Below are 14,792 nucleotides of genomic sequence, written 5' to 3' on the forward strand. Positions count from 1 at the left end.
TGTCGGGGGCAAGTTCAAACGGGAAAGTTTTAGGATTAAGCGTTTATGAGGTACCTTGTCAAATGCTTTTGCAAAATCCAGAAAAATGGCGTCGGTCTGTAGGTTAGAATCGAGATTAGCATGTAGATCATGAATGAATAGGGCTAGCTGCGTTTCACAGGAAAGACCTTTCCGAAAACCGTGTTGAGACGAATGGAAAAAATTGTTCGAGTCGAGGAAGTTTATGATATGTGTATAGATGACGTGTTCCATTAGTTTGCAGGGTACGCTAGTAAGGGAAATGGGTCGGTAATTTAACGGCGAATCTTTGTTACCTGATTTGTAGACTGGAACGACCTTTCCAGTTTTCCAATCGTCCGGTAGTTGTCCTGTTGACAGTGACTGGGTAAAAAGTAAGCATAAGAACTCGGCACAAATATCACTAGTGTTCTTCAGAAGTTTCGAGTTAATATTGTCTACACCAGATGAAGATGAAATTTTCATGTTTTTAATTAAGGACGCAATACCCAGTGAGTAAAATGCGACTACCGGCATAGCATGCTCAAAGAGTAAATTAGATGTATGAATTTGTGTTTCGGTTTCATTAGTAAAGACGGATGAGAACGCTGCGTTGAACAAAGTAGCGCACTCAGAGTCGGTCATAGCCGCGCCTGATTCATCTTTGAGGGTAATCGCGTGTTCATGATGAGGGTTAACGGCTTGCCAAAACTTCCTGGGGTTATCGCTGAGCATATTAGGAAGGTCTTGGTGAAAAACGTTGTGCTTGGCGTCATGGATAGCAGTTTGATATGCTTTTTCTGCAGCGCGGTACTTCGCCCATGCGCTTTGCGTTCCATGGGCTCTTGCTGAGCGGAACAGGCGCTTCTTTTTATTTTCTAACCTTTTAAGAGTTTTAGTAAACCATGGTTTGTGCGGATTAGCGTGGAAAGTTATTTGAGTAATGAATGCATTGACTAAGGTATCAAGTTTATTCTTAAATGCTAGCCAGTTCTCATGAATACTTCGTGAATGAAAATTTGAGGAAAAACTTCCGAAAAACGCTGTCAGTTCGGCATTCATTATACCATAATTACCTTTGTTGCAAAGGCGGATGGTTTTATTGTATTATGGGCACCTAATTGCTTTAAGATCGATGTTGACATGCATAGTTTTGTGATCACTAATATCAGGGAGGTACGTAATGGGCTGAACGCTATCTGGGTAATTAGTCAGTAATAGGTCTAAAATGTTCGCACAGTTTTGTGCTACGCGCGTAGGTTTCGATATTACTTGAGTAAGGTTAAAATTGTAGCAGAAATCTAGAAATTCCCTTGCTTCGCCATTATTAGTTGTCGGTGCGGGCTGGTGCTGCCAATCAATATTAGGAAAATTAAAGTCGCCAAAGAGGAAGATGTGTGCGTTAGGGTGCTTCGTGATAAGTTTACTTACGGAATTATTAAGCTGACAGGAAAAATCACGACAGTCATGTGGAGCCCTATAACAGACACCGAGTAAAATCGTGTGTGGTACAGCGTGGTAGTGGAGCCATAAAATTTCCAGATCGGACGAGTCGTCAATTATCGACAATGATAACTGCTGGCTCACCGCTATCAGTACTCCCCCTCCTCGTGAGTCCTTGCGGTCTTTCCGAAAGACTTGGAAGTCTGGCAAGTCAGTTAGTACTTCGCTATCTGTGACGGCACCGTTCAACCAAGTTTCGGTTAGTATCAGTAGATTGCTGCTAGATGACAAGACAATATTGAAAATAACTTCGCGTTTGGAAAGGAAACTACGTATGTTGGAGAACACAGCGGACAGGGGAGCATTTTGGGGCGGGTTTGGTTTGGTTTGTTTTATGGGGTTTGACGTCCCAAAGCGACTGAGGCTATGAGAGACGCCGCAGTGAAGGGCTCCGGAAATTTCGACCACCTGGGGTTCTTTAACGTGCACTGACATTGAACCCGCGTCTTTTGGGTCAGCAGCCGAGCACCATAACCACTGAGCCACCGCGGCGGCCTTTGGGGCGGGTTTTTAGTTGTTTGCGACGGATGATTGCTAATCTGATGGTGGTGTAGCGATTGTTATTTCTTTCACAGTTTGCGAGGTCTCATCAAAAACGTAGCGCCTGGGACCGATATGCAAGGTTTTGTAGCGTAGGGCAAATTTGTCGGAATTAGCTTGAGCAAAGGTGACTAGCTGCTTGCGGACGCTACGAACTCTGTGGGAGAAGTCTTCGCCGACGCTGAAATTCGTCCCTTTAAATTTGCGGCCGTAAGAGAGTATTGTGTCTTTGATTTTGTATGAAATAAATTCGACTATTATTGGTCGAGAGCGGTTGGGTTCATGGCGGCCGTGTCGATGGGCAGGTTCTACTTCCTCAGGATGAATGGTTAAGCTCAGGTGTTGAGCGGAGTGACGAATGACCTCTCCCTCAGAGTCCGCAAACGTTTCGGAGGGGTTAGAATCGGGAATTCCATAAAATATGAGGTTGTTACGGCGGGATCTATTTTCACTGTCGTCAATGCGGGCCTCGAGGGTTTCAATCTGACGAGCTAGCCTAATATTTTCAGATTTTATAATTTCTAACTCGGATTTTATGGCTGTGATGGCTTCCAAATGCGTCTCAAGATCGGTCATGCGCTTACTTAAACTAGCTATAGCACCGTCAGTCGATATAAGATGGTTTTTAAGACCTTGCACTTCGGAGATTAGTTGAGTTTGACCGGTGGATAAGTTTTTTAGTTCTGCGAAAACAGCCTCGAAATTGTTAAGTCCTGGGTTAGTTTCAATATCGCCTGGCAAGATCAGCAAGCAGCGAACAACATGAGCATATTCAAACACGCGAACAATGCAGCATTGCCGGCTCGGCAGCTGCACTAAGAAATAATTGCAACTTTTTTTAGCATACAAGGAATGCGGATAACTAACCTGCATGATGTACACAAACGGATTAGTGGTGTGCACGCTTGCACAGCCACCGAGCCCACAGAGCGGTGAAGGCGGTCGATGGTCTCTTATATTTCCTGTGGCTGATGTTGCTGGTGATGAGGCTTTCCAGGATGGGCCGGGGAAATAGTATCCAGGGGGAGGCGCTGCCGGGCATGATGAAGTGATGACGTCGAGTTTGGGCCATGTGAAGATGCGATCGTCACTGCAGTAAACTGCAGTGGATGACGTGGTTGCTGGGGGAAGGGCCAACAATGCCGGAAGCAGGGCATTAGCGACGAAGGCGAACACCTGCATGATGTACACAAACGGATTAGTGGTGTGCACGCTTGCACAGCCACCGAGCCCACCCTGGACTGGAGATGTTGACTGGAGATGCTTGCTGCAAGATGCGGTAGGGCCCGTGATACCCAGCGAGCACTTTCCTGGAGAGGCCCGGAGTACAGGGAGGTATCCACAACCAGACAAGAGAGCCGGGCGAGAAATGCTGGGGAGGTTGATCTTCATCGTGTCGGGTTTTCTGAAGGGTGTGGGTGGCTGTCGTGAGCGACCGGGCGATCTTCGGCGGGCTTGGCGGCTTTGGAAACAGTGGTGCACTCAGATGCGTCAGGGTGGCAGGGGATAACAGTATCAATGGGAACACAGGGATCTGGGCCGTAAAGGGGAAAGAAAGGAGAAACTCCGGCTGTAGACTGCGTAGCAGTATTGTACGCGAACGTAATATAGAAGAGAATGAGGTCCCAGTTCGTGTGGTTCGAACCACCGTACATAGCCAGCATGTCCCCCAAAGTTCGGTTAAAGCGTTCAGTAAGGTCGTTTGTCTGAGGGTAGTAAGCGGTGCAAGTCTGAAGGATGACGTTGCACTCACGGAGAAGAGCTTTGACGACGTCAGTTAGGAAGACGCGGCCTCTGTCGCTGAGCAGTTCACGAGGGGCACCGTGTCGAAGGATGAATCGACGCAGAAGAAAGGATGCCAAATCCTGTGCCGTGGCAGCAGAGAGCGCGGCGGTTTCAGCATACTTCGTGAGGTGATCGACGGCAACAATGACCCATCGCTTGCCAGAAGCAGTATACGGGAGGGGCCCATATAAATCAATGCCAACGCGGTCGAAAGGGCAAGGCGGACAAGACAGCGGCTGCAACTCGCCAGCAATACGGTTGGTGGGTTTCCTGCGGCGTTGGCAGTCGAGGCAGGAGCGTACGTATTTGAAAACGAAATTGTACATGCCACGCCAGTAGTAGCGGAGGCGGAGGCGCGTGTAAGTCTTGAAAAGACCCGCGTTACCGCGAGAAAACATGAACAGATATAGGACCGGAGGTGGCGAGGTATGATGAGGAGCCGTTTGTGTCCATCACATTGATAATTACGGCGATAAAGCAGGTTATCTCTGATCTCAAAATGTGAAGCTTGATGGCGAAGGGCGCGGGATGGTGCAACCGCCGATGGGTCGGAGAGAAAGTCGAGAAGAGCACGAATCCAGGGATCCTTGCGCTGCTCAGAAGACAGGTCACTGATGGTGGGAGACGGAACAGGGGTGTCGATTTCGCAGAGGCCTGGCAAGTTCGGCGGAGAGCGGGGGAGCGAGACAATGCGTCGGCGTCCTGATGCTTGCGGCCCGACCGGTACTCGACTCGGATGTTGCATTCTTGAAGACGCAGCGCCCATCGCGCCAGGCGGCCGGAAGGATCCTTTAGTGAGGAAAGCCAACAAAGGGCGTGATGATCCGTAACGACGTCGAAAGGACGGCCGTAAACGAAAGGGCGAAACTTCAGTAAGGCCCACACAATGGCGAGGCACTATTTTTCAGTCACAGAGTAGTGAGACCCAGCTTTGGCAAGTGTACGGCTGGCATAGGCAACAACATATTCGTTGAAGCCTGATTTGCGCTGGGCGAGCACTGCCCCAAGACCAATACCACTGGCATCCGTGCGGACTTCAGTGGGGGCCGCCGGGTCGAAATGGCGCAAGATGGGTGGTGCCGTGAGGAGACGACGCAAGGTTTTGTAGGCGTCGTCGCATGCGGGTGACCAAGCCGAAAAATCAACATTGGTGCCGAGCAGCTGAGTCAAAGGGGCAGCAATTGAGGCAAAGTTGCGAATGAAAGGCCTAAAATAAGAGCAGAGCCCTAGGAAGCCGCGAAGTAGCTTAGTGGTGGAAGGTTTGGGAAACTCAGTCACGGCTCGAAGTTTTCGCAGGGTCAGGGCGTACACCATCTTTCGACACAACGTGACCTAAAGTTGTCAGTCGCGGGGAGCAAAGGTGCATTTTTTTAAGTTCAGCTGCAGGCCTCCGTTTCAGAGGCACGTCAAGACGTGCTTCAGGCGACATAGATGCGTTTGAAATTCGGGCGAAAAGATTACTATATCGTCCAGGTAGCACAAGCATGTCTTCCACTTGAGGCTACACAAAACGGTATCCATCATTCGCTCGAAAGTAGCAGGAGCGTTACAGAGGCCGAAAGGTATGAGGTTAAACTCGTAGAAGCCGCAAGGGGTCACAAACGCGGTTTTGACACCATCTGCAGCTGCCATTGGGACCTGCCAATAACCAGAGCGCAAATCAAGGGAAGAAAAGAGCTCGGCGCCTTGTAGACAGCCCAGTGCGTCATCAATACGGGGCAAAGGGTAGACTTCTTTGCGTGTGATCTTATTAATGCGGCGGTAATCGAAGCAAAATCGAACGCAGCCATCCTTCTTGACGAGGACAACCGGTGAGGCCCACGGGCTGGTGGAAGGCTGAGTAACGCCACCCTGAAGCATGGTGTCTGCCTGTTCTTGACTAACTCGTTGTTCAGTGGCGGAAACACGATATGGGCGCTATCGCAGAGGGGCACCGGCGCCGGTGTCAATGCGGTGCTTGACAGTCGTCATGCGCCCCAAAACACGTTGTTGGCAATCGAAGGAGGAGCGAAACTTCTCAAGAAGCGCAACAAGCTGGGTTCCCTGAGTTGGCAGGAGAGTGGCGTCAATACAGCGAAGGAATAGGTCGGTCGAGAACGTGGTGGGCGCAGAAGTAGGTGAGCTGAGGGCGTCCATGGCGACCGCCGGTGATTCTGCGGCAGCGTCGGGGTGGTTGAAAACAGAATCAAAGAGATGCATGGTTCCGACGCATTCCCCGCGGCGCAATGCGAAGGGGCTGGAAAACGGGTTTACGGCCCACAGTGCGGTGAGGCCGGCGGATGAAGTGAGCAGGGCATAAGGCAACGGCTGACAATGGCGACGTAGAAAAGTAGGAGACGTCGTGAAGATAACACTGGCATCGCGAACACAGTCACAAGACAGAGGCACAATCACGAAAGAGCATGCAGGAATATCGGTACTGTCGGAGACAAAAGCTTTGGCAGAAACAGGGGCACCACAAATTTCAGTCTCTGGCACGCGATTCGGCAGCGTAGAGAGCGCTACTTGAGCCCGAGCACAGTCGATGACCGCGTCGTGGAGCGATAGGAAGTCCCAGCCCAAGATGATCGCATGTGAACATGACGGCATAACGATGAACTCGACCAAATATAAAATGTCTGCTATGACTACTCGCGCAGTACACGCTGCTAACGGCTGGATGAGGTGCGCACATGCAGTTCATAACGACAGGCCAAAAAGGGGCGTCTTCACTTTCCTCAAAGAGCGGCAAAGCGCTATACCCATGACAGAAACCGCAGCACCGGTGTCGACAAGCGCCATGACAGATACGCTTTCTACAAAAACTTCAATTAAATTAGCGGCAGACAAACGAGTCCTTTCAAATTTCGACGATTGCGCAGTTCTCGCCTCAGAAACTGCGGCACCTAGTTTTTGTCTTGAGAGGTCGAGGGACGCCGTCGCATTGGAGAGATGGAGAGCCGACGTGGAGAAGGCGAACGGCGTCCAGAGAAGGCGGTGCGCTCAGGAGACAGAGAACGGCTTAGGGGCGGCTCAGCAGGAGGCGAATACTGTCGCTGGGACCAGTAACCGGAAACCTCAGGAGGTCGTGAGGCATTCATGCGTCGACGGCAAAGCCGCGCCACATGACCTGGCGAGCCGCAGAAGTAGCAGATCGGGCGGTTGTCAGGCGTGCGCTAAGAGTTGCCCAGTTGAACTGGCGGTCTAATGTTATCAGGCGTGCCCAGGAGGTTCGCAGATGAGCAGGCGGTGGAATAAAAGCAGCGGGCTCTCGAACAGGACCAGGAGGCGGAGCACAGGTAGGTCGCGCAACAACCTCCGCATATGTCAGCGGGGCCGCGAGAGGTGTGGGCTTGCGGGAGAGCCTCAGCGACCTGTTCTTGAATGACGTGTCTTAGATTCGGAGTTATGTGTGGTGATGGCTCTTGATGGCTTGAAATAAGCGAGAGCTGCCTAGCAACGTCTTCACGGATGAAGCTCGTGATTTGCGGGAGGAGTGATGACTGGTCTCTTGCATCGTTCAGGCCAGCAAGCGAGTCGATGCTCGTGGTGTGTTCGCGTGTCAGAGCCCTCTGCTTGCGTTGTTCGTCGAAGCTCTGACATAGGGTGACGACTTCGGCGAGGGCGCGCAGGTCTCGCGCCAGCAACATCTGAAAGGCGTCGTCATCAATGCCCTTGAGAATATGCCTGGTCTTGTCGGCTTCGGGCATCTGTGCGTTCACCCTCTTGCACAGGTCCACGACATCCTCGACGTAACTCGTGAAGTTCTCTCCTACCCGCTGCGACCGCGCACGCAAGCCCTGTTTGGCACGGAGTTTTCTGACAGCCGGGCGTCCGAATACCTCTGATAAGTTCGTTTTGCAAACGGACCATGATGTAATGTCCGCCTCGAGGTTCCGATACCACAGATCTGCCATGCCCGTCAGATAGAAAATCACATTGTTCAGCTTGGTTTCCGCGTCCCACTTATTGTATGCGCTCACCCGCTCATACGATGTGAGCCAATCCTCAACGTCATGGTCGTCCGTGCCGCTGAAGATAGCGGGGTCCCGCTGGCGGATAGAACCAGAACACACGACTGCGGCCGGGCTCACTTGTACGGCTTGGTGGTTCGAAGGCATCGTGGTAGGGGGTAGCGCTCGGCTGCGGAGTTTCAGGGCGAGAGGATATACCCTGACACCTGCACCAAATGTAAGGTGGGATTTGTTCGGTGAAGCTTCTCAACGGGGGAAGCGCTAACAGCAGTCCGAGGTCAGCCAGTCGAGCCAGGACCCTCCACCAGGCGATGGCCATGCGGCTTGCGCGTATGCCCGTCGTCTTTATTACAGCAGCAACCCTTCGGTGCTTTAATCTCGAAAACCTCGGACGTTTTTTTGTCTCGCGCGCTAAGAACACAGCTGTAATCGCCCATAACAATGAGCTGTCGGTCCGTGCGCAGACGTTCCACGATATATTCAAAAAACGCGGCTCGGCCATCAACCGCATTAGGTGCGTACAAGCAAACAATACGCCAGTAAATGCTGCACAGTGAAAAATAGAGTGACACGTAACGACCTGACATGCACGAATGATGACAGTGTACCTCGTGCCCCGGCAACTTCTTAACGAACAGAACACAACCAGCCGATGTGCCCACAGCATGGCTAAGAACCTAGACGTGAAACGTCGCACCATGCGCCCGGTCTCTTCTTCGCCGTCAACTTTAGTCTCCTGCACAGCCAGTACATAAATATTTTGCTCCGTTATAAGCCGGTACAGCTGGCTTTGTTTTCTTTTACCTGCCAGGCCTCTGACGTTTAGGGTGGCGACTTTGAACAGAGGTGCAGCGCCATGTTTACATAGGAGGAGGATACCGAAAGCATGGTGCATACCTCCCGCGTCTAGCATGTCTCTAGACATTGCCGTCGCCGCCGGTGTCACCCGGCGCGCGCACTTGCTCCTCCTCAGGAGGCGCCTTGTCGCCGCCACGCTTGTCGGTCGGCACCTTTGGGCGCGGCCGCAGACTGGGTCGTCGTGTTTGAGGTGCCTTTGCCAGTGGTTCCACGACGCAGGGCTCTGCTGACTTGTCCCCATCGGGCTTTGTCTCGGCGTGCGGACGCTTTGCAGGGGTAGTGTAGTGACTCTGGTGGTCATGCGGGCGTCGGCCTTCTCGTTGTGGTCCTCGCTGGCCGCCTTTGATTCCACGTCCACGGGCAGGCACACTCCATCTTTTGGCGTTTTCAGACGCGTCAAAGATGGGTAGCTAGTTGGCGACCCGCTCTCTTGTGCGACTACCGTGTCGGTATTGCTACTCGAAACGGCTGGCTCAACCACCACCCCCGCTGTTTTGCCCGCGTCGTCGATACCGCTCGCTGCTTCCTCCGTTTCGACGGCGTCCATGAGCTCTGCAGAGTCGCTCGCCGCTACACGCCCGGTAGCCGCCGCATAGGTGCGAACGCAGTCCGCCGCCGAGTGTCCATAGCGTCGGCACTTCGAGCACCTGGGCACCTTAAAATCGGGGCAAGCATGCCCCGTGCCGCCGCAGCGCAGACACTGCATCGGCCGCCCGGACACCACCACGAGAGCCAACTCGCCGGCGACCCGAGCCTGGTGGGGCAGGTGGTCCACCTTCATGCCTGGCTTCTTGAGGAGCACGGTCCACGTGGCGGACCGCTTCTTCTTCATACGAGCGACGCGCCAACGCTCCAGGGTGACCTCGGTCACGTTGCCGAACGCCGCGAATGCCGTTAGGATGTCCTCGTCAGCGACGCCGTGTAGCACCCAGAGCAGTGGAAACTTCACCTGGTGGTCTTCTGGATCAAAGACGATGCAGCGGCGTCCCTTCACTTCGAGCGCCATCATGGCGGCCAGTTTCTTTGCGCCATCAGCGCTTCTGAGGGTTACCGCCCACACATCTGGTACGCCCCCAACGCTACGACAACGGAGAGCGCACCTACGTTGGCGAGGGCGTCTCTGAAGTCTTCGACCCTGTTGGGTCTCACACGCACGTCCCCGTGCAGAAACACCATGTTTAAAACAACACGTTCTGTGGGCAGGGTAGGCATAGCGATCTCGTAGTCCTTATCAGCGTCGCTGGCGAACCTGTTTCCGCGGCCGGCAACGGCCGCTATCGCCGCTCCGTGGGAGCCCATGATTCTGCGTCCGTCACGCTCGGTGGCTGGAAGTAGAATGACCACTCGGCCACGACTGCTGACTTCTTCGCATTAGTGCATTTCTAATCTCTTTTTGTAGGTCTGATCTGTATTTGAATAAAAAATGTGAGCCCATCAACGAGGACACGCAGCCGACAGGATTCGAACCTGTGCAGGGAGACCCCAATGGATTTCGAGTCGATCGTCTTAACTACTCGGCGACGTCCGCGGAAATGGTCGCAACAGTGCACTTGTGATCTCTTTTTGTAGGCATGCCCTGCATGTGAATAAAAAATGCCAGGCCATCAGCTAGGACACGGAGCCGACAGGATTCGAACCTGTGTGGGGATACCCCAATGGATTTCGAGTCCATCGCCTTAGCCACTCGGCCACGGCTGATTTTTTTATTGCCTTCTTCGAGAACAGTACAAAAATTACAGAAAAACCAGCAACCTTCCAGATCTTCCTGGTAGGCCTCGTCAAGTTTGAAATTCTCTCAACAGCCTCAAATTTTCTATCATGAGAACCAATCGGGTACACATGCTTGTAGTTTCATTACTTCCCAAATACTATGTACAGTCTTTGTCAAAAGTAACCAGGTTGCTTGGTTTGCTTCTAGCTCGTACAGTGGAGCCCTTACAGCCTCCTTGAAGCTGAAATGGTCGTTAAAGGTAAGGACTGGGTGTCTTTTGTCTTTTTGCCTTCCAACACCTTTCGATCTTTAGGAAAGCCACAAGGGCTCCAATATGCAAGCTAGAAGCAAACCATGCAGCCTGGTTACTTTTGACAAAGACGGTACATTCTCCCAAAAATACATGCGGGCTGGTCGCGCGTCAGAATCGCAGTAATAATCCGCCGTTCTGGAGCGCCATACACTATGGAGGCCCGAGAGCACTACTTGGTCAAACGAGAAACCATCCTCGTTTTCAATGACAAAATACCTGATACCGTACGGATGAAGCGAAAGCTCTTTTTTAATTGTTTGTTCGTTGCAAAACATCCCCCCCCCCCCAAAAAAAAAAAAAAAACACCCCCTTCCAACAGCGAAGAAACACACGGTCGATTGTTTGGGGACACTTGCAGATTAGGCAATGGGAACCCCACGGTAAAAATAAACCCCTGCCCTCTAAAAACCTTTTAACTGATAGTGTATCTGTATGTAACTTGAAGAAGAAAGTTTTGGGTACTGGCTGCACTTGCATTCTTTTTACTGTTTTCAAAACGTCACCACCGTGGCCTCCATTATACAAAGCTCTGTACATTGGCACTGGAAAACAACATCAAACAGGTCTCCGTATAGCTTTTTCCGCTTCACGTCGCTTAAATATGCTTCGAAAAACACACTACAAGAAATTTAACGCTATCAGCAACTTTACTGAACTAACCGAAAGTTCTTCCGGACACATACTTTGTTCCCACAACAAAATCAGGCAAAACACGGCTCAACCTCAGTTGGCACGAACACCTCGAAAAAAGAAAAACCTGTTGACTAGCTGGCGCAGATATATATGTCCTACGTCTAATATATGTCCTACGCACGTCTAAACAAATTCGTCTGTCTGCACCGTTCCCAGGTCGATGGCCAAACAAACACAGCTAAAATTCGGTGTATCTTCTGGACATTTGCCCGGGAATAGTGCAACACTTGCATGACATACCAGAGTTTGCTTGAAAAGAACAAGTAGCTCTGCCAAAGATTGATAAATGTGCCCCCTTCTGCGTTCGCGTTTCTCCGGCACCTTTTGCCGCCTCCTCTGCCACGACTACGCCCACAGTGAGCTCCACCGACCGTCCCCTCGATCCAGGTCCCGCGGCCGAAGGGTACGTGACCACACATTCAGCCTCCTCATGTCCGTAGCGTCTAATTTTTGAACATCGGGGAACCTTACATTCGCGGCGGACGTGCCCCGTGCCTCGACAGCGTAAACACTGCATCGCCCGCCCAGGCACCACAAGAGCTAGTTCCCCGGCGACTCGCAGCTGGTGCGGTAAATCATCTACCTTTATGCCCGGCTTCATTCAATTTCAGGAGCACGGTCCTCGTGGTGGAACCCTTCTCCTCGATGCCTTGAATTGGCCACCTCTCCCGGGTCACTTCGGCCACATTCCCAAAAGCAGCGAAGGCCGTCCGGATGTCATCATCTGCCACGCCGTGCAACATCCAGTGGAGTCGCAGCTTCACTTGTTGGTCTTCGGGATCAATGATGAGGCAGCGGCGACCTTTAACTTCCAGTTCCTTGAACGCCGCCAGCTTCTTTGTTGCTTCTGTGCTGGTTAACGTGACAGCCCACACATGGTCGATCTGATACGCACCCAACGCGAAAACCTCGGGGAGCGCACCAACGTTGGCAAGGGCGTCGCGGAAATCCTCAACCCTGTAAGGCTTAACTCGCACACCGCCGTGCAAAAAAAGCGTGTTAGCAACTACGCGTACGGTAGGCAAAGTTGGCAGAATAATCTGGTACTCGCTATCTTCGGTGTTTTCAAGCCTGTTTCAGCGGCTGGAGAGGGCCGCTATCACCGCACCGCTGGAGCACATGATTCTGCGACCGTTCACACCGGTGGCCGGAAGTAGAGTGACTGCGCCACCTTAGCGGCTTTAGACTCAAGTGGTCCAATTGTCACATGGAAGCTTTTATTATTGCACGCGTTATTAAGGCCGGCAAGGAAAGAATTCTGACTCTTACCAAGGGGCTATAAAATTTCAACCGCCGAGGCTGGGATCGAACCCGCGTGTTTAGGTTCAGCAGCTGAGAGGCATAACCACTGCGCCGCCTCAGCGGCTTTGCACTCAAGTGGCCAAAATGTCACATGGGTGCTTTTTTATTGCGCGAGTTATTAAGGCCGGTAAAAAAGAATTCTAACTCTGACTCTGACTGTGACACTCCAGTCCAGAAGGAAGGAAACGTTGATAAAAGCATTGTAAATAGTAATAACAAATAAGGAAATTGCGCACAGCTCGAGACAGGGGTAGGCGCTTAGATGACAGCCTGTTCGTGCTTACTAAATGCAGAGAAATAGGTAAGGCGGAAAACAGACCTCTATATTTAGCCTTTCAGAACATAAGCGGTGCGTACGACAATGTGAACTGGGAACTCCCGTAGAACATATTAAAAGATGTAGGTATCGGTTAGGAGGTAACTGAATTTCTACAGGAAATCAACCGAGATATTAAAGTTGAAATTACATGGAAAGGAATCAGAAGTACCACAACTGTGGGGGAACACAAATGACTAAGGCAAGGTTGTCCTCTATCACCACTGCTGTTCATGCTTTATGGGGTAAATATGGAAAGAAGGCTACAAGAAAGTAATCTATACTTCGTCTCACAAGATGTTTGCAGCACTACGGAAGGTAGGGCTCTCTCGTCCAATCAGGACTGCAGAAACACAGAAAATAGTCCCTCGAATATTTGAGGAGTGTATGACTATTAATCAAAACAATAAGCATTGCAACTAAAAACATGGTTTGGACAGGTACATTTAAATGGTAGGGAGTGTTTCAATCACTGGTGATATTACCAGACAAAGCCCGTACGGACACAGCTCTGCGGAGGCCTGCTGCAAGGTAGTGATGCGTCGCCACTTTCCAACATGGCGTCGGTCGAGTCTGTTGTGTCTCCTGTGTGCTCTACACCGACAGTGCGCTGTTTCTCCAAGCAGGCGAAGCAGGAGGCTTCGCGACAACAGAGGAACTTATCAGAACAGGTTGCGACAAAAAAAAAAGTGGGGCTAGTCCCTTTGGAACGGGCGTCCGCTAGTCCAAAAAGAAACCAAGAAAAGAATAAAAAGACATCAAGCGCCACCTGCTAGAGGTAGAAAGAAGCCACCTGTACATCAGGTGGATCGAGCCACAGGCGCGTAGGAACACACTAATGTAGTGCGCGCCATCCTGATTGGACGAGAGAGTACCTTTCGTAGTGCTGCAAACATCTTGTGAGACGGAGTATAGGTAGTAATCTGTAGTACAGATTAGGCGGAAAAGTAGTTGACAGACAAGATAGAACTAGCAGAGCTATCGAAGTTAATACACAAGCTCAAGGTAGGCGACATAAAAAAGTTTAATGTGGAGAAAATCGAGCATGCTCTAAAGCCCGCAGGTAGCCTAAATGCAGTGAAGAGAAAAATAGGTATAGGTAAAAACCAGGTGCATGCGCTGAGAGACAAAAAGGGCAATGTCATTAGCAATATAGATACGATAGTGTAAGTAGCCGAAGAGTTCTACCGAAATCTACACAGCGGCGAATGTAATCACCAAGTTACTGAAAGAGGCAGTCGAGCAAAGTAATGGGACATCCAGCCAGTAACGATGGAGGAAGGAAAGAAAGCATTAGGAGCAATGGAAAGGGGGAAAGCAGCTGGTGAGGATCAGGTACCTAGGTAGCACATGACAGCGGGACAATATTGAATACGGTTGGCAAAACATGGCCCTAAGTAGGCACAGAGTTCCCAATGAGTTTCTGATATCAGCTTAACCATGCACTCACTAGCGCATAAAATGATGGCTCTGGTTGTCCATCGCTTTCGCAGTACTAGCTGTGCCACCGCAAAATCCTGGCTAGCGTGGGCAAGGTTAGCCAGAATTTTTCCACTCTTTGCCATTGTCGGTTGTGCCATCTTAAAATCATGGCTATCACGGGCCATGTTAGCCAGAGTTCTCCCGCTGTTTTCCAGAATTGGCTATGCTCTTTAAGAAAGCTGTCTATAGTGTTCTAGCGGTGTCATCACCCATCGAGTGTTAAAAGTATACCGGCAAACCTTGCGCCGTCTGCTAAAGCCTCATGGCAACGGCCACTATTGCTACAACAGAGAGCGACAGTTTCTATAATTTTTCGAACTCGTAAAAGTCACTTGAGCT

The 14,792-nt window shown here is 51.1% G+C and overlaps 2 protein-coding genes across 2 annotated transcripts; both read right to left on the minus strand.

Moving 5' to 3' along the window:
• Window positions 1-2,034: 2,034 nt before the first annotated feature.
• On the minus strand, window positions 2,035-3,222 carry LOC149345245 (uncharacterized). Its single transcript, XM_089542738.1, has one exon. It carries the CDS (start codon window positions 3,220-3,222, stop codon window positions 2,035-2,037), a length of 1,188 nt encoding a protein of 395 aa, XP_089398864.1.
• A 3,758-nt stretch (window positions 3,223-6,980) lies between these two features.
• LOC149345246 (uncharacterized) lies at window positions 6,981-7,925 on the minus strand. The gene has a single exon (XM_089547394.1). It carries the CDS (start codon window positions 7,923-7,925, stop codon window positions 6,981-6,983), a length of 945 nt encoding a protein of 314 aa, XP_089403520.1.
• Between the last annotated feature and the right edge of the window lie 6,867 nt (window positions 7,926-14,792).

Source organism: Amblyomma mixtum, chromosome 5 (genome assembly GCF_055824585.1).
Source record: "Amblyomma mixtum isolate Tamu chromosome 5, ASM5582458v1, whole genome shotgun sequence".
NCBI classification, from domain to species: Eukaryota; Metazoa; Arthropoda; class Arachnida; order Ixodida; family Ixodidae; genus Amblyomma; species Amblyomma mixtum.